This window comes from Vanessa tameamea, chromosome Z (genome assembly GCF_037043105.1).
Source record: "Vanessa tameamea isolate UH-Manoa-2023 chromosome Z, ilVanTame1 primary haplotype, whole genome shotgun sequence".
Lineage (NCBI taxonomy): Eukaryota > Metazoa > Arthropoda > Insecta > Lepidoptera > Nymphalidae > Vanessa > Vanessa tameamea.
Window position 1 is genome coordinate 9090324 of NC_087341.1, and position 18368 is coordinate 9108691.

Below are 18368 nucleotides of genomic sequence, written 5' to 3' on the forward strand. Positions count from 1 at the left end.
TTAAAGATATATTTTATTTAATAAGTAAAACACAATTATAAAATTACATGAACTATTTTTTTAAAGTCTCACCCAGTACATACCAGATCTGATCCTGTTGTAATGAGGCAATGTCTCCGTAGGACCAACTGCTGCAACTACTGGACATTTGTCGTATATATACTTAAAACAAACATCTTTAATAGTATCCTCCTTTATTTTCGATACTTCATTATAAGGATCCGATAACGATTTTCGTTCTGATGTATACAACACTTGTAAGCCTATGTTATAGCAAGAATTTATAACGCCATCAACTCGCTTAGCTAATTTTACTTTAACTATATTTACTGCTTTTTCGATATCTGTATATTGTGTTGTAATACACATATGCATCCACTGATCTTGTATATTCGATACCATCTCATCTAAATATTTTGCATTGCCAATAAAATAAACTCCCCACAATCCTACATCTCGATAAGGTATGTAAAATGACTTAAAATACTCGCACAGTTTTGAAGTTGACGCAGCGCGTGCTAGGGGAGAGCCATGTCTATTTGTCCCACCTTGTGTTCTATCCCACGACCCTGTCAGACAGCTTGCTACATAAAGTGGTAAATATTCTGGACTATTATAACCCGGGACTTCAACAGCTAAAGCTACATGAGCGAAAGGCATCGAATCGTCACGGTAAATAACTTCTGAACCAGTGTAACGCTGAGGGCCAGCATTGAATGTTTTGTATTCATTAGGCATTATGTAACCCAAAGTCGAATTTGCTCTGTCAACAATTGAGCAATGTGATTCACCGCCTGACGAAACGAGAATAATTCGATGAGGCTGATAATTTTCCTTCATGAAATTGCAAATGAGACTTTTATCAAATTTCGCTATGTTAGTGGTTGGACCCAATACACTCTGTCCTAAAGGCGTTCCTTGGAATGCCGTTTGATGTAAATAATCGAACACTAATGATTTTGGATTATTATCACAATCAATTGCTTCTAAATATATTTTATTTTTTTGCAATTCCATGTCATCGTCATTCCACTCAAGATTAGTAACAAATTTTGTCAAGATATCGACACATTCCGAAACGTGTATATCCGTGCATACGGCTGAAAATCTTTGGTATTCTCTAGTGGTGACAGCATTAATTTTTATACAGTTATTGTAGCAGGACTCCTGTACGTCATTTTTTGACAGAGCTATATGTTCGATGAAGTTAGAAATACCATTATTACAGCTATTTTCAAATCTAGAACCTGTTTCAATAATGAGTGAAAGGCACGTTAAAGGAGAACATTGTTCTTCAGTAGCTACTGTTACTCCATTTTTCAGTTGTTCCACGCAAATTTGTGAACTTGAAAATAATTTTAAAAAAGTGGAAAAATTACGAAAGTTTTCACTATTATTAATAGAGGGTTTAAATAAAAATTTAAACATTATCAAAGATTACTATATGTTTTCAAAATAAATGCACAACAATTAAAACTTTTGTTCGTGTGTTAAGTACACAAGTACAGTTGATATCATATTATTTTACAACGTCAATTTATGTGACACATAGGGATTCTATTATCTTTGAATGTAGGTGATATTTAATATATATACTCTTTGGATACGATATTTGAAAACTTTGAAATTTTTTGGTTTACAACCTTTTATTTTAAAATTACAATCTTGTATGGGACATTTATTAATAAGAGGGTTGGGTACGTAATGTAAGAAAATGTTTTAATGAAATAGTAATAACTATAAATATTTGCAGTACATGTATTTAACTATTTATTAACCAAATAACAAAAGTAAAATTATTTGAAATTGGACGAATAAGGTTTTCTAATGTTTAACACGAAATACATGGTTATTTTAAACGAACCTAATATTTCAATAACTAAATTTATATGAAAGTTAATTTATATATATTGTGAGGTTTATTGACTTAAATAATGATTTGTATAAACCATTAACCAAGCCACAATTGTAGATCTAATTTTCCAGGGCGAGAATCAATAAGCCAATACTATCGTTCGATTTTGTTAAATTTCTATTCGAAACATAATAATATGTTAAATCAACTAGGAACCCGCCCCGGTTTTACACGGATGCCTCTTGTTAATATAGAGAATGAAAAATGTGCTTTATATCGCCTATTGTATACTTAGTTTATAGAAGTATGATAAATGAGAAATCTATATTAATATTAAAAATACGAAAGTAACTGTCTGTTACGGTTTCACGGCGAGACTACTGTACCGAATTTGATGAAATGTGGTATCAGGCAAGCTTAAACCACAAGTATAACCATAAGCTATCAAAATCCAAGGGCGATACACGCGGGCAAAAACTAGTATGAATTATAATATTTTATTTACAAAATATTTACAAATTATATATGTAAACCTTCGTTTATATATACCTCTTTCCATTTGTGAAAACTATATAAAAACCATTGAATGATGTCGAAGAAGAAAGCTGACATACAAACGGAAACAGAAAGCGACTTTGTTTTATAAAATATATTATTTTTCCAATCGTACATGTAGTAGGTACTTATGCATTCATGTCACAATTTACTTTATTGAAAAATGTTCTGAAAAATAAATAGATATAAATATAAATATATTTAATAAATGACATTTTGTTTTTGTTCTTTTTTTATTTACTTAGTGGTAGAGTATTGTACAAGCCCGTTTAGGTAGACCACCACTCGACACATATCCTACAGCCAAACAGTAATATATGATATTTTTGTGTTCCGGTTTGAAGGGTGAATGAGCCAGTGCAACCACAGGCACAAGGTACAAAGCAACTTGGGGATGACCACCTACCATCAGATATACAGGGTTATTGGTAATGCGACGTATTCCCGTTAGGAGGTGATAGGGGTGACTATTAGCGATAATTTTAACCCCCCATATGCATGATGCAAAAGTGAACCATTTTTGAGTTATCACGTTTTTTAGATATTTTCAAAATAAGTCAAAATTGCAACTTCAAATATTTATTAAAAAAAAAGTTTCGATTAAAATCTACTTTTTTCTTCTGATTTATAAAAACGATTAAACACTGGATATTTTTCAATAATTAAACAATAATTATCGGTCCAAAATTAAAAATGCGAGATGGAAATGAAAAAACAAAAAAATCATTATGAAACTTGTTCTGCAGATTATTTTAAAAACATAATCGTTTAATTAGCTTTCCGAAAATGTATAAAAACTAGGAATTTATTTCAAAGCAACCGAAATAAAATGACCAGAAAGGACGCTGGTGGAAATTCGTATTCGAACATGACCGAATTCGTACTAAAGGTAGCCCTTTAAAATTTCCACAAAATTTATTTAAAATAATAACCAATATAAAAAAACTTACTTATTTACTTAACTTACTTACTTAATACACTAATTAAATGTAATTCGACGAAAAAAAAAAATACTTTATATTCCTCCCGTAAAAAACGCTAATTTCATATATAAGGACCTATATATCCATAGAGACGTGTTGTCTTCTAATTATTTATAAAGTTGAGTATATCAATAAACTTTTTGACATACATTATGTCTTAAATACCTTAAAAGAGGCCGTAGAATTTATGCACTTTTTGCCTTAATCTGTGTCTTTGTTTGTAGGCTTACAACGTCAACATTATAATCAACAATATTGATTAGAATCGATCGAAAATAGACATGATTCGATGTTACAAAATACTTAAAAATATTCGAATTCCGTGTATTACATGTGACCGTAAGAATTACACCTATTTACGTTTTTTAAATGAGTTACCAAGAACAAAATGTTCCGTGCTATCTAATGGTCTAACTGTCGCCACGGAAGAACGACAGTGCAACAATGTGTGTATGGGAATTTATATAGACGCTGGATCAAGGTATGAAAATGAAACTCTGAATGGTATTACACATTTTTTTGAACACATTGCATTTAAAGGCAGCAAGAAAAGACCAAAGACAGTTTTAGAAAGTGAAATATCAAAGACTGGGGCGAAATTTAAATGTTTTACAACTCGAGACACTAGCGCTTACTACGTGGAATGCCTTTCATCGGAAATAAACCTTGTCGCTGATATTTTGTTTGATTGCATCTTCAACAATGCATTAACGGATTCTGAAATTGAATTTCAAAAACACATTGTATACAAAGAAATGTTAGAATACGACAGATCTTCTGTTAAAGTTTTATATGACTATTTGCACTCAACCGCCTTTCAGGGTACTCCATTAGGCCAAACTGTAATGGGTCCTAGTTACAATCTTTATAATATAAAATCGAAGCCAATTTCGGATTACATAAACAAACTGTTCATAGCAAAGAGAATTGTACTCGTAGCAGTCGGAGGAGTAAAACATACTTTGATGTTAAACTTAGGAGAACAGTTCTCCAAAACAGAGTCTGAATCGGCGAAATGTCAAAAACCAATCACAATGGGTCCTAATAGATATACAGGGTCACAAGTAGTATATAGAGATGATTCAATGAATATTGCACATGTTGCCATCGCTGTGGAAGGCCCTTCTTTTGGAGACGATGATAAAATTGTAATGGAACTTGCTTCGTCGGTATTGGGTGGTTGGGATAAATCACAACCGGGCGGTACTAATCATGGAATGAACATCGCTCATGTTGCTTCATCTGGCAATCTTTGCGAATCTTACAAAACATTCGGCTATTATTATCAGGATGTTGGACTCTGGGGTGTAGAATTCATTTCATCAAGAGAAGAAGTGGATAATATGCTTTTAACAGTACAGGAGGAATGGATGCGATTATGCTATATGATAACCGATAGCGAGTTAATAAGAGCTAAAAACGAAATGAAATCTGAATTAATCAGACAACTAAAAACTGCGATTGGAGCTTGCCACGATATTGGCTTTAGTATTCTTCGTACTGGTCGTCGAATCGACCTTCAGGAAAGAATTAATATTATCGATAAAATAACAGCGAATGATTTACAAAATGTTTGTAATGTATACATTTACGACAGGTGCCCGGTTGTCGTGGGTATAGGATCCACTGAAAATTTACTTTCGTACTCACGCATTAGAAGTTATATGTATTGGGTGCGAGTATGAAAACAGTGTTACCAACAAAAGAATATCTTTTATTTTATAGCCCGACAAGCTTTCACTATTGGTTTAGCTGTCAATTCAAGACAGGAGTATATATTCGTATAGATGTATATGATAGCTGGTAATCGTGGATTTACTAGTAATTTGTGATGTACGATAATTATTGTCTACGATTAAATTAAATTAACAAAATGATTACATACGTGTTTACATTTTTTACATGTACAACTATGCAATTTATACTTCTACTTCTCTAGACGTATATTTATAGTTACAATTAACGATCCTTTTTCATAAAAAAACTATGTTTTTTTAATACTTACTGTATTTCTCGGTTTAGGTATATACATGACATAACTAAAAACTAAATGAATGCAGCCTGTCGCTGCGTGTCAACACAAGTCCTTTAGTATTTTAGATTGCTTGACGCTAATGGTTTCTGCTGTGACAACACCCTTCCTCAATAAACGGGCAATTTAAAGCAAAAGGTTTTTTTTTTAACTTGCCCTGGCACATCCTAAGATGGAACCGTTAAATCTAGTTTCCGCACACGGTTTCGCTCGCGTAAGTGAGGGTAGAGGTAGATGTTGTATCCTGTGTCCGTACAGAGGACATATGTATGCAGTTTCATGATAATCGGTTAAGTAGTTGACACTTGAAAGCGTAACAAATAAACGAACTCACTTTATAATGTTGGTTAGGCTTGTATCTGATTGTGTCCTGGTGGACGCAAGTATGTTATAACGGTTTGACTATCATGCAAACTTCATAAATACACCTACTCATAGATTTTCTTGTTTTTTTGGTATGAATTGTATTCATAGTTCGCATATATTATAAACCGAAACTCTGTTTAATGAACATTAAATACTTTTTCTTAAGTTCAATAATCACTTTTGTAAAAAAATATGTAGTATAATATTAACAGTTCGTTTCCACAATCGTTGCTGTTAAAATTTTATTTAAAAAGGTTTGGTTATGTACAGTCGGGGTAAGAAAAGGTTCGTCACCTTAAAATCTATTTTCGTGTGCTTCGTATCGGCGATAACCTGCTTTACCGATTGAGTATGACATATTGCGTCGCAATGACATTATAAGTCGCATCTAGCAAAGAGTATAATAGCGTTTAAAATCTATAATAATAATAAGAAGAAGCCTTGTCTCTTTTAAAAGAGACAAAGTGCATAGTAGTAAACCTACCTTCCTACTAATATTGTAAACGCGAAAGTTTGTAGGGATCTGGCTGATTTCTCTGAGGTATATATGGATGTTTGTTACTCTTTCACATAAAATTTACTAAACAGATTTGGATAAAATTTTGGACAAAGATAGAATATGTACTGAAATAACACATTGGATACTTTTTATCCCGGGAAAACATAAAATCTTCGGGAAAGCGGTTGAAACCGCAGGACGGAAGTAGAAAATAAAATAGTAAAAATAAATAGTAATTATGGTAAAATTTATTCATTTAAACAAATCTTATTTATTTTATTATAAACGAGTATATCCGCTATTCTTATCAATCACAGCTTGTAGTCGCTGTCGCATTGATCCGACAAGGCGAAAGCATATGTCGGTTCCTCTGAAGCCCTTCCAGACAATTCGGCAATTTTCTACGACAGCTGCTTTGGTTCTATCGTTATTATTTATCCACCGCTGCACCATCAAACCCCATAGATTTTCGATAGGGTATGTCCGCCGCTTTTGCAGGCCAAGGAATCACCACCACTTCCCGGTGCCGATGGAACCACTCATCACACGTCACGTCATTACATTAACCGTCACTTAAAATAATGGCCGAATAATATAACATGCGTTTTTATTCTAGGATTGCAAGATATTGCAAGAAAATATATGACAATGACAGACTTTGACAATTCAGTAGAAAATATCATATCTAATTTAAATCTTGTAATGACTAATTGAGCCATAAAAAAGGTTTTATGTTGATATGACACTAGACGTATTCCAAAGATGTTACACTATTTTGAAACAAGTTATCATACTATGTTAGTTGAATTTTATATGCAGTTGTCTGTTTAGTGATTTAGATTCAAAAGGTACTAAGAGTTTACGACTTGATAAAGGAATGAATTTGAAAACTGAAGAAGGTTTTCTTACTCTGACTGTACATTAATCTGGTATAACAGAACTATCGATACTATAGACAACACTAAATACTCACAACAAATAATTTCGCAAAGCGACATCTGTTAGCGGTTCTAAGCAAGTGTATGCTTTTGAACATTATTTTCGGACGCTCCGGAGTGTAGCTTTCGTGTAATATGCATTAGTTCAAACAAAATCCGTTAGATGGGGCTGTTATAAATTTATATTTAGTCTTTACGTCATATAATTTCATAATTACGTCATATAATGTCATATAAATTCATAATTACGGTAATGGCGGTAACCAGTATGAAAAACAATGAAATATTTTGTGTTTTAATTCTCCAATACTTTTTAATATTTATAATTAAGTGAATTATGTGAATAAATAGATTATTAAGAAAATATGTTCGGGGAAAGGAATATAAAAAGGTGCTTATGTAGTATACATCGCATATAGTTACTGGTTTTTAATAATCTTTATGAGAATTTAGATTGTCAGCTTGTCTGTGATCAGCTATTCACAAACACAAACAATAAGGATTAAACTCACAGATGAATATTATTAGTTTTAATCGAATTTCTATCTTATATTGAGATTCAAAAAGGTATACCTACAGTTGAAATTATAAATAAATAAAACACATTTAGAAAATTATAATTTATTATTTCGAATAGATCTAAATTAAAAAATATTAAAAATTGATAATGAGTATAAACGAGTATAAAAGTTTCGATAAAACAAGATATACAGACACATCGAAACGTTGGAATGTATAGAGGTGAGTGTCGATCCTGTACGCATATAAAGCACAATACACACTGATATTTTTAAGTCTTCCTCTTTTCTCGATGGGTTCAATTGTTTCATTATAAGGTCATCCACAAGTCCAGTCTTAATATTCAAACATTAATTAAAATCGCCGAAAGTATCTTTATTTACTTTGACATCAGTAACCACATTTACAATATATAAGAGAATACGAAAAATGATCTTCATACTATATTCATCTTAATATACTACAAATATTGGGGAGACGCATCAACGCTCATTAATTGTTCTTTTATTTGATTTAGCAGACTAAATAATACCAGTTTACAGATCGACAAACATCACAGAAAATTTATACAATAATTTTATAATAATAAAAAATATACATATACGATCACAACAGTAGAGAGCATCGCATTTGTTCGTAAAGAAAATTCGAGTTTATCGTATCTGAAAAATTTTAGATTGCCTATGTTGATTAATTTTATAAAAAAAAAATATTGTAAAGTTTTGTTCACAGTACATAAAATAATGTATAAAATGCTTGTAAATACAACTTAGATAAAGTGAAATGTGAATAAATGCAGCTTTTTTGAGGCCAGTCACAGAATACATACTAAAAATGAAAAAAAAAATGAAGCGCATCTTCACAGGGGCGCATTTTATTTTTCGCGATTCGATTTATCAGCTTTGAGCTTTATTACATTGGAGTTTTATACTCCCTGATGGTATTTCTTTGAGTGTATTTAAATTTTTAAAATACCACAACCTACAAAATTTACCTTTTCATTACAATCACAATTCATTAAATGATATTGTTAAACGACGTCGGTCTTTTATATTACGTATGCAGACTTCTTTATCCCGGCCTTTGGCCTCGTGATACATTTCCTTAAGCCAACGCCCTCTAGTGTCAGAGCTGAATATTAATATTATGATATTCATATATTTAAGCAATCAGTAGACACTTGATCGATACTCGCTCTAACACGTAAATTGCTGGCAGGACAATTTTAAACCGCAACGAGTCAACTTTTTCATCGTATCCTATAAAATTTATAAAACCTCAAAAACTTCCTACATTCTTTCATCAATATACGCCAACGTTATCACATCTGACACAGAAGCAGCCTTTAACATTACGAGATTCCATCTCTTAAAGGGACGAAATTTATCACTGCACCTCGTTAAAGCCCAGATCTTTACAAATACTGGCAAATTACAAAATTTCTTCGTCAATTAGAAAAGAAGATGCAATACTCCATTTCATAATACAATTATAAACCATAAGGAATCTGTGAGAGATATTAATATATTATCAAGTCATTATTTTGAGATTATAAATATCACTCGGTTATTCTGAGAGAACGGGAGCCTTTGTCACATCAAGTTGAGTAAGTTTTGGGTTATCTATGGTTTTAATACAGTACAAGAACGAAAAAACAAATGCAAATTTTAAGTACTGCTTAACTAATTTATACTTATTCTGATCTAAATCTTAAATCTATATAAAAATTAAAAACTAATGGAATATTGCAACTTGTTTAAAAATTCAATTATTTTCATTAAGTCTTCAGGATAGATACATAAAGATTCGACTGAGCTCATGTGTTTTGCCTTTTCAAAATTAGATTCCAAAATGGCATTATTCGCTTTTAATACTACAACAATGTTTCGATAAGTATTATAATTTCGATAGAAGCCCCTTTTTAACCGTTACCCTGGTATTGATAAAACGAAAGGAGTAAATACAGTTTGATGTAGTCTTAATACTATTTGAGAATATTAGAAATACATGATAAATATAGAACTACACACTTATTACGTATCATATGGCGAGAGACGACAAATTGACGGAAATGTAAACTAACTTTATACGAATAAAACACATATCATGAAGCACATTCGCAACACGTTAATAATATTATATTATTAGAAACGTCATCGGCCTCAGCGCCGGAGGGACTACAATCCTTGAACGTGGAATTATTTTATATTACCACGTCGAAAATTACGAATATACCTCATTACTTATACACTAATACATAATAGCTATATTGTCATGGAAATATTACTTTAATAGATATAAATATTTTGAGCACTTATCATTATTTCGTATGTACTTTAAATGTATCAATCAAAAACAAATATGAAAAGTAAAAAAAAAAGAAAATTACCTATCTTGTAAGAAATTGTGAACGTCATTCATCGAGTGCATTTCAGCATTTTTTTTATTTAATTTGAGCGATGTTATGACTAGTAAGTGTGAAGAATGTGTCACCTACAAAAAATAATTGATTCCTAAAGTTATTTCTCGTTAAATTTGATAGCAACATTCAATAGTAATTTTATAAACACGAGACACATTGTACATAATTGATATTAGATAAACTAACTTGGATATATGTATTGTTGAGTATTCATATAAACGATACAAAAAAAAGACCTAAAATTAACTAAACAAAAGACGCGATTGACTCTAAAGTAACCCGCGAAGACTTCGTACGGAGGGTTTGATAGCTGCACCCTTGGTCACATAACATAAGAGCATTGGTATATAAAAAATTTGGTAAAAAATATTCCTATATACTCTAAAATAATAATACAGCTACCAAAGTATGGAATGTTCCTTATTCAATGGTCATAAACAAAAATAATCTCCTTCGATAAAAAAATATAGAATTAAAGTGACTTACTCTAGGAGTACTTATATAAATATCCATACTAATATGTTATAAAATACTTACACCTCATAAGGTTGATTATACAGACTTACGACTAATGGAATGTAAAGATAGAAATCCTACGACGGAAAAGACATGTTAGTTTTATAACCCCTTAATATTAATGGTTAGAAATACCCAAACCACGATAATATAATTTCAATTTTTTTTTTTTGTTCAAAATTAAATTTATGCCGTCAGATACATTCATAAATTTTAATTTTTCATATATCAACACTAGACCTATTAACCGCTGCAATATAAACGCGGTAGAACAGATACTTACGCTTTTATTATACTACAATTACACAAATAAATCCTATTCTAAAAAGAGGTACTACACACACAGTCACAACATTTCACATTGAGCTCTCCGTAAGTGTGGTTTATAAAACAATATCATAGACAACTATGAGAGGCGGCATTTTATAAGATATTGAGCTTTATAATTGAAGTTTTATCGTAATTGGAACCGAGATTACATAAGGGACGGCATAACGCAAGTTCTCATTTAAAAGTAAATCTAATCAACGTAAACCAACACACAACTAATTACGACGCGTTTCAGTCAACTAACCGAATATTCGCATCGAAAATATCGATTAATCGAAGAGAGCTAATGACTACAATAAGTTCCGATTTTCGATTTTAAAAACGTTGGGACGAATCGCTAAAATTAAAGCTTCATTGAACGCTGGTAAATACACGCCTGGATATTTCTCTACATCCTATAAATTTATAGAAAAATCATATCTTTCTACTACAACGAGAGCATATTTAAATCACACGATGAATCGGAATATTATAATTATAATTGTAATATTGTCATTAAAATCTCGTCACATCTGTAAAACACCAGATAATGGTGAAAAAATTACAAAACTAAACAGTCATTTCGAACATGAGGTACATACAAAAATCCACTTAAATATACCTAGAACCCTTGTATTATAAAATAAAATAAAAAAAAGAATTATACATCTTTGTTAGACTAAAATAATTATGGTCCATTTAGAAAAAAAAAGTTATCTTCTCTCGAAAATATGTGACCCTAAAATAAAATCTTACAATTACTAAGTAAAGCATATATTTTATAAATGAATAATATACACAATAAGGTATTTTGTACTGTAAGGTTATTTAAAATCTTGTTCTCGTAAATCGTGACAAGTGTTACATAAACAAAAAAAAAATTATATAAAAATATTTTTGTACATTTCAATTGGAATGGCAACATTATTTATATAGCTAGTCCTGACCGAACAAGCTGCCTATTTAAACCAAACTTGTACTTGCAGCCCACAATGTATCACAACACAGATAAAAAAAGCTAAATTATTTTTTCCGTGACTAAGAACTGGTTTAATTATACATAAAAAAAAAAAAAATTGTAACCCCAAGCAAGTACGCTATAAGCGTTTACAAAGAAATACGATTTAAAGAACTCGAATAAAAAAAAACTAATTCGTATATTTTCAGATCACGGATGTGTCGAGATTCTAGCTAAACTATTAATTGTAGCTGACTGAGACAACTACTTCGATCGAGGCGGCAAATAAACCGTAACTTATAAACTATTACACTTTACAGGATGTGTATATATTTATGTATGTATATATTATAATATATATTCAATAAATGGTACACTTATCGAAAAAATGTTATACCATGAGCGCCTTATGACGAGCTAAAAACTAAATACGTCACGAAACACACCCTGTAAATATATCATTACAATATAACCGTTGCAAGGTTCGCTATGTGCAATTTTATGTTTCAGTCTTTGGAACTTATGTGGTGGAATGTAGAAAATATACAATATTCAGCTCAACAGTACACATTGGTACGCAGCATGAATACATAAGACTAAATATAGATAAAACTTACGCTAAATGATTAATATTATGTTATAAGATTATGCATATTGTTATATATATATAGCTACTCATAGCTGATTATATAAATATTAATATGAAAGTCGAGTTACGATTAAATTCTTATAAAAGGTTATTACAGATATTAACATATCGACGTAATAAAATCGACATGACATTTGATTCGTTATCATATAAAAAAACTCAACATGATAAAAATTTAAATCGATATGACAGACAATTCGATTAATCGAAAATTTTAAAACAAAATGATATGAAGGAAATACAACGATATCGATTCATGAAAATCGATACGATATGATGCATAATAAATTGTATGTAACGAAAAATATAATAATCGAATGATATTTACTTCTTGGATTTGGAATCACCAACATATCCGAAAATGAGCGAATTCCAGCCATATTGTTGAGTGAATATGTTAGCCAATGTTAGCGGGTCTACGAAATCGTAATCGATCGTAGAGTTGGTTGCTAATCATACTGTCTCATGGTTGGCCTCCGTCTTCGGCAGGATAGCATCGGGGGCGAATTTCACATCCTGCTGAGCCGGCTGCAGGTTGTTTGCCTCCCCAGCCGGCGCCGACGCCGGGAAACTACAAAACAATGATATACATGTAGCATCGTATATTAGATACATAATAAAAAAACAAATCGAGAAATTCGGTACATAGCCACTTATTCAATATAAACATAAAATTTTCAATGTAAATCACTGGACTAGCGTAAGCGTCTCCGCTAAATGAATTGTATTCAAAAAAAAAATCTTACGCGCATAAAATTTTCGCATCGAGATCGTCATAAAGCATTATGCCCATTTTCAAATCAAAGCCAATTGACTACACGTTTGATCTTGCCGAAGCGGACACTTCCCGCTTCAAAACACACACACAGAACAGAGGACAAATCAGTTGCACTTAGAATAATATTACAAGAATTGTAAGTATACAGCGCGAGGGTCAGTGCAGAGTAGAACTGATCGGCGCATTTCATCCGCGCGGATCAATAATTGCATCTGAAACGTGATAACTAGGATGCAGCGCGCCAGAAGAAGGTAACATATACAATCGCAGCCGAAATTCATCCTTACAATGCATACGTTTTAAGTCCAAAGTCGCACACCCCCCTTATTTAGGGTCCAGACGAATCAACCCCCAGCAACGCGTCAGACTGGCTGGGCAGTTCGGGAATCGGCGCAATAACCCTCGCGCGGATCAATAAATGCATTATATAAATTTAGATGTTTATGTATAGCGAAGTCTAGACTGTGGGGGCGTTTGTATACAAGACAAAAACGTGCGTCGAACGCGTATCGCTTTTATATTAATTTATATAATAAAACAACTAAGCTAAACATCGAACAGCAGAGGCAATTAAATAAAAATATATCAAACAACGATACAACAAAATTGATTATGTTAAAATAATAAAACGTGCGAAACCTAATAAAAAAAAATTAACCAGAACGAAAAAAAACAAATGAAAGAAATACGTCAACATCGCTAAAAAGCTTTAAAATATGATCAACGGATGCACGACATACCGTTTGTTTGCCTTAACATTGCGAGGTTTGATCCCTAAGAACTTAGGCACGGGAATCCTAATCGGGAGTACAATCTCGCCCGCACTCTCCAGCCTACTCTTACGAGCACTATGAGTCTTACATCTAGAAATAATTCAAATCGTATAAGAAACTAGTAAAACATACATAATTTAAAACGAACTTTGATAACGACAATACAATACATAAATTGGATAAATTATAATTTGTCTGTTTCAAATAGTCAATTATAATATAATCAAAATTTTAGAAAAATAAAAACAGATCAAAAGGAAAACTTTCGCTTGAATTTTTTTTTAAATCATCTATTGAATATACCTATATTACATATGGTTGGACGCACTATTCACCACCAGATCGATTTGAATAATTAATTTGTCTATTAAATCTAATTAAATTGTATATTAATTCACTCTAAGTTTAGTAGTTTTTCAGTAGGGTTATGTTAAAAACAAATTTATATGCACAATTAAATCTACTTGATAGATTTTATATTAGCACTAGCTGCCTGACCTGATTTTCTATGGATGAAATGATAATTAATTTTGTTAGTCCTTTTTTAAATAAAATATATAGGAGGCCGCCTCCGCCACCTACCGACTCCAATGTAAACCTGCCAGGGATCCATACAAACACACACAAATTTTTTCGTTAAAATCAGTCCGGTAGTTTAGGAGTTCGGTAACAGACTGTACGCGTTACAAAAGAATGTTTATAAAGATATACATATAAAGAATACATATAATGATATACAGACGTATGTAAATAGTAGTGTCATGTATTACAGTATTCGCAATGTAGCTTAAGAAACACAATAAATTTATTATTTAGCGCAGCGCAAAAAGTTACCGTATTATATAAAGATTATTATAATATCCATTTATATTGGTCAGAAATCGCCATGGAACATTTTTTTTTTTATTAAATTTTTGGTTACTTGTTTTGTTAATATCACTTTCTTTTTATATATAAAAACCTTTGATTTTCTTTCGCAATGCACATTTTATGACAACTAAACATAAATAATAAACATAATTCAATTATTAATTATTTACTTACTTTTCGGTTTCCCTGAACTCAGCTTTTGCTTCAGTACGCCATTTGTTCTCGACCATATTCTGAACCCTAAAAACAATATTATATTATTATAACTACAATCTAACTAAATTCAACCTATATGCTTTGGAATATCATATTCATTAATATATATCTTTGGTTTAAACAGTTTGTAGCCCATAAAACATATTTGTAAGAGATCGTTGCTTGATTTGATAGCCATGAAAAAAAAAATAAAGTAACCAAATAAATACATAACAGGTGTATATTGAAGTGGACTATATACTTACACGTGTCGCATTTGATCTCCTTGAGCACTCAGTTGGGCCAGATAAGCTGCTTGTTTACGGTGGTGATACATGTGAACTCGGAGACAGGAAGGATTTCTCATACGCTTCTGACATATATCGCATTGTAATGTCCCTTCCCTGGTGTCGTGTTTGTCTCGTATGTGTACTTTTAGATTGTATCGATTCGCGAAAAATCGGTGGCAAGATGGACATTTAACCCCGCCCGTTTTGCAGTTCCATCCTTTATATACAAAATCACGTTTAACTTTATATTTTAATAATTATAATCGAGTATGAAATAAATCAATAAATAAAAAACTCTTTCGCGAATCGTACAGGAATGAGTGAGTAACTTACCGGCCTCTTTTCCTGAATCTGGCAGCACCAAGTTGTGAAAAATGTCATTGTCAAAGTCGATCATGGGTTCACTGTAAAGTTACATGAAGGGGAAAATAAAACAAAATAAAAAAAAAACAAAATAAAAAAATAACAGTAAAATTTAACTGAATAAAAAATATAAAATAAAAGTATTTTTAAAAAAGAAAAGCGAAGTATGTTTTACACAACTGGCTAATGATTTAGATGTCGCTATATAGGAAAATGTTTATAATATTGCAACTTACCCATCTGAAGCATATTCTGTATTTTCAGCATGTGCGGGGATGTCATTTACTGGCCGAGGTTTCTTCTTATTAATGTTAAAGCTGTTCTTGTTTGTTGTGTTTTTTAATAGTCTGTTGATATAAATATAGATAAGTTATGATGATTTTCTTGATATCTTGTACAAAATATTCTACAAAATTAAAGTTGTAAATTCAATAACACGAAATATACCGCTTCAATGGACTTCGTGCTGCCTCTTCCTTTGGCACTACTGGTCCAACTGTCTCCAAAGCAGCTTCAGCAGTTATCTCTTCTCCTGGTGGAACCCATTCTGGCAAACTGTCACTTACTGGTTCAGGTACTGATGGTTGTGTACTAGATGAATCTTCTTCTGCTACTGGTGGAGGTGACTCGCTTTTCTATTAATAAAAATTTATGATATGAAATATATTCCATGTTGTACACTTACATACATTATTTATACTGATGCTATAGCACTGCAAAGTATGACCACTAACCTCCCTACCACCAGTAAGCCCTTTGATTTGCAATAACTCAGCAGTGTGTAAGAAGGCAGATAACTCTTGCTGGCGAACATGTACTTCACCACGATACATGAACTGCAGAAGCTGCCTTAGTTCATGATGAGCTACATCTTTGAGGATTACTATGGGGTGTTCACAGGGGTTCATCTACGAAAGTAATAATCTAATGAGTCTCATATCACACAAAGTGTACATAACTATCAATCATCATTGTTCAAAAACATTATCTTAATTAAATTATATCAAAATTACCCAACATTTAACTCAATATTTTGAATTAATAATCTATCTTTCTACTAGTAAGTTACAACACAAGTATACATTAAAAAAAAGAACTCCATTTGTAACAAACTCATTGTTTGGATAATATGAAACTTTAGACAGTTAGCTGATAATTCTTTATAGAATTTGATTAATAAAACTGCGAGTATTATTCATCTTTACCATATGAGTTAATAGTAGCATACACAACAATTTAGCTGAATACAATTAACAAAAAAAAAACAAACAGAAAACAGGTTTGTTTTTAATTTATATATCACAATAATTGTACAGGGTTATCTTAACCCTGTCCAGGATCAATAACAATATTTTCATGGCCAAATATTTTCATTTATCTTATATCCATTGTTTAACAAATGTTGCACATTTTCTAGCCATCTTTACTTTGATATATTTTTTACATTGAATAGTATTTCTATACTTATTATCAAGAAATATTTATGATTGCACTAATGTTTTTAATATGTTTATCATCATTCACTGAATAAATTAATTCAACTTATAAAAGTTATTTACACTTTTTGTTTATAAAATTAAGCAGTATTATTAATATAAATAACATTGTCTGCTGATAAAAAATAGTTATGATCAGAGAACAAGTATTGATTTATATGGAAAATGTCTGCCTTTTGTAATACACATATGTATATCTATGCAGATATTGAGGAAAATATTTCTGCTGACAAAGGCAATATATAATGAGTCATACCTTAAACAGCTCCTTGAAGTATGGGCTACAAACAGACAGAATGAGTTTGTGAGCATGTACGTATTGACCACCAGCCGCCAACGTCACATCTACGAGATCTTCACCTTCCAGTAATGCTTGAAATGACTGGGACAAATTTGAGTGGAAATCGTTCCAACGTAGGGAAAACTGCTCAGGTATCGCCATCGCCGCCTGAAAAACGTCACCCTCAAATCAGGACTGACGAGTTGACGACGCCCGTACGCGAGTAACAGTACACACCACTTTCAGTCGCACTACGCGTCTGCACAATGAAACTGGACACTTACTGAAAATCAATCACAAATATAACTGCCTACGTATGCATCTAACTAAACACAGGTACAATCAGTCTGGCAAAAATACATGTTAACTAGTATATATCAAGTGTTATACTTCTATCGTAGGCAATAAATATGTACTTCTAACTGGCATGGCAATCAATACTCGGAAAAGTTCCGTATCAAAATGTCGCGTCTCGCTTGCTCTAACACAACTCAACTCACTCACTAACACAATGAAAACTTTTAGGCTTGCGAATGCTATCGTTGAAATTTATTATTTATTTTTTTTAAATATAATAAATATTTACATTTTTTATTATAAAGAAATAAAACGTATGTAATACAATGACTTAAATAAATTAAAGTTTCTAGAAATATCATAGACAAATAAAAAAAATAGAGATATTTCTATTTTTTAAAATAGACGCATACATTTCTGTTGAA

At 31.6% G+C, this 18368-nt stretch overlaps 3 protein-coding genes across 5 annotated transcripts; 1 reads left to right on the top strand and 2 right to left on the bottom strand.

The window, feature by feature from the left end:
* Window positions 1–60: 60 nt before the first annotated feature.
* Window positions 61–1428, bottom strand: LOC113404055 (cytochrome b-c1 complex subunit 1, mitochondrial-like). Its single transcript, XM_064220276.1, has one exon. The coding sequence runs from the start codon at window positions 1426–1428 to the stop codon at window positions 61–63; it is 1368 nt and encodes a 455-aa protein (XP_064076346.1).
* Window positions 1429–3672: 2244 nt separating this feature from the next.
* Window positions 3673–5083, top strand: LOC113404056 (cytochrome b-c1 complex subunit 1, mitochondrial-like). The gene has a single exon (XM_026644801.2). It carries the CDS (start codon window positions 3675–3677, stop codon window positions 5076–5078), a length of 1404 nt encoding a protein of 467 aa, XP_026500586.2. The 5' UTR covers window positions 3673–3674; the 3' UTR covers window positions 5079–5083.
* A 2750-nt stretch (window positions 5084–7833) lies between these two features.
* On the bottom strand, window positions 7834–18181 carry LOC113404034 (modifier of mdg4-like). Of its 3 annotated transcripts, none has more exons than XM_026644770.2 (9): window positions 17931–18169; window positions 17623–17814; window positions 16605–16778; window positions 16318–16505; window positions 16107–16217; window positions 15841–15911; window positions 15484–15724; window positions 15197–15262; window positions 7834–13172 (listed from the first exon to the last, which is right to left on the bottom strand). In XM_026644770.2, the coding sequence occupies exons 2-9, from the start codon at window positions 17806–17808 to the stop codon at window positions 13055–13057; spliced, it is 1155 nt and encodes a 384-aa protein (XP_026500555.1). In that variant the 5' UTR covers window positions 17809–17814; window positions 17931–18169; the 3' UTR covers window positions 7834–13054. The 3 variants fall into 3 exon arrangements, with proteins under 3 accessions (XP_026500555.1, XP_064076390.1, XP_064076389.1); XM_064220320.1 differs by lacking the exon at window positions 7834–13172 and adding an exon at window positions 14074–14242 and having other exon boundaries at window positions 17884–18181; XM_064220319.1 differs by lacking the exon at window positions 7834–13172 and adding an exon at window positions 14074–14242 and having other exon boundaries at window positions 17931–18178.
* Between the last annotated feature and the right edge of the window lie 187 nt (window positions 18182–18368).

Bases quoted from the DNA above. Each gene is read 5' to 3' on its own strand.
- LOC113404034 (XM_064220320.1), bottom strand. From the start codon at position 17,808: ATGGCGATACCTGAGCAGTTTTCCCTACGTTGGAACGATTTCCACTCA. The intron at 15,263-15,483 runs GTAAGTATATAG...TATTGTTTTTAG, and splicing joins GGAGATCAAATGCGACACGT to GGTTCAGAATATGGTCGAGA. The intron at 14,243-15,196 runs GTAAGTAAATAA...AATTATTTCTAG, and splicing joins GAGTTCAGGGAAACCGAAAA to ATGTAAGACTCATAGTGCTC.
- LOC113404056 (XM_026644801.2), top strand. From the start codon at position 3,675: ATGATTCGATGTTACAAAATACTTAAAAATATTCGAATTCCGTGTATT.
- LOC113404055 (XM_064220276.1), bottom strand. From the start codon at position 1,428: ATGTTTAAATTTTTATTTAAACCCTCTATTAATAATAGTGAAAACTTT.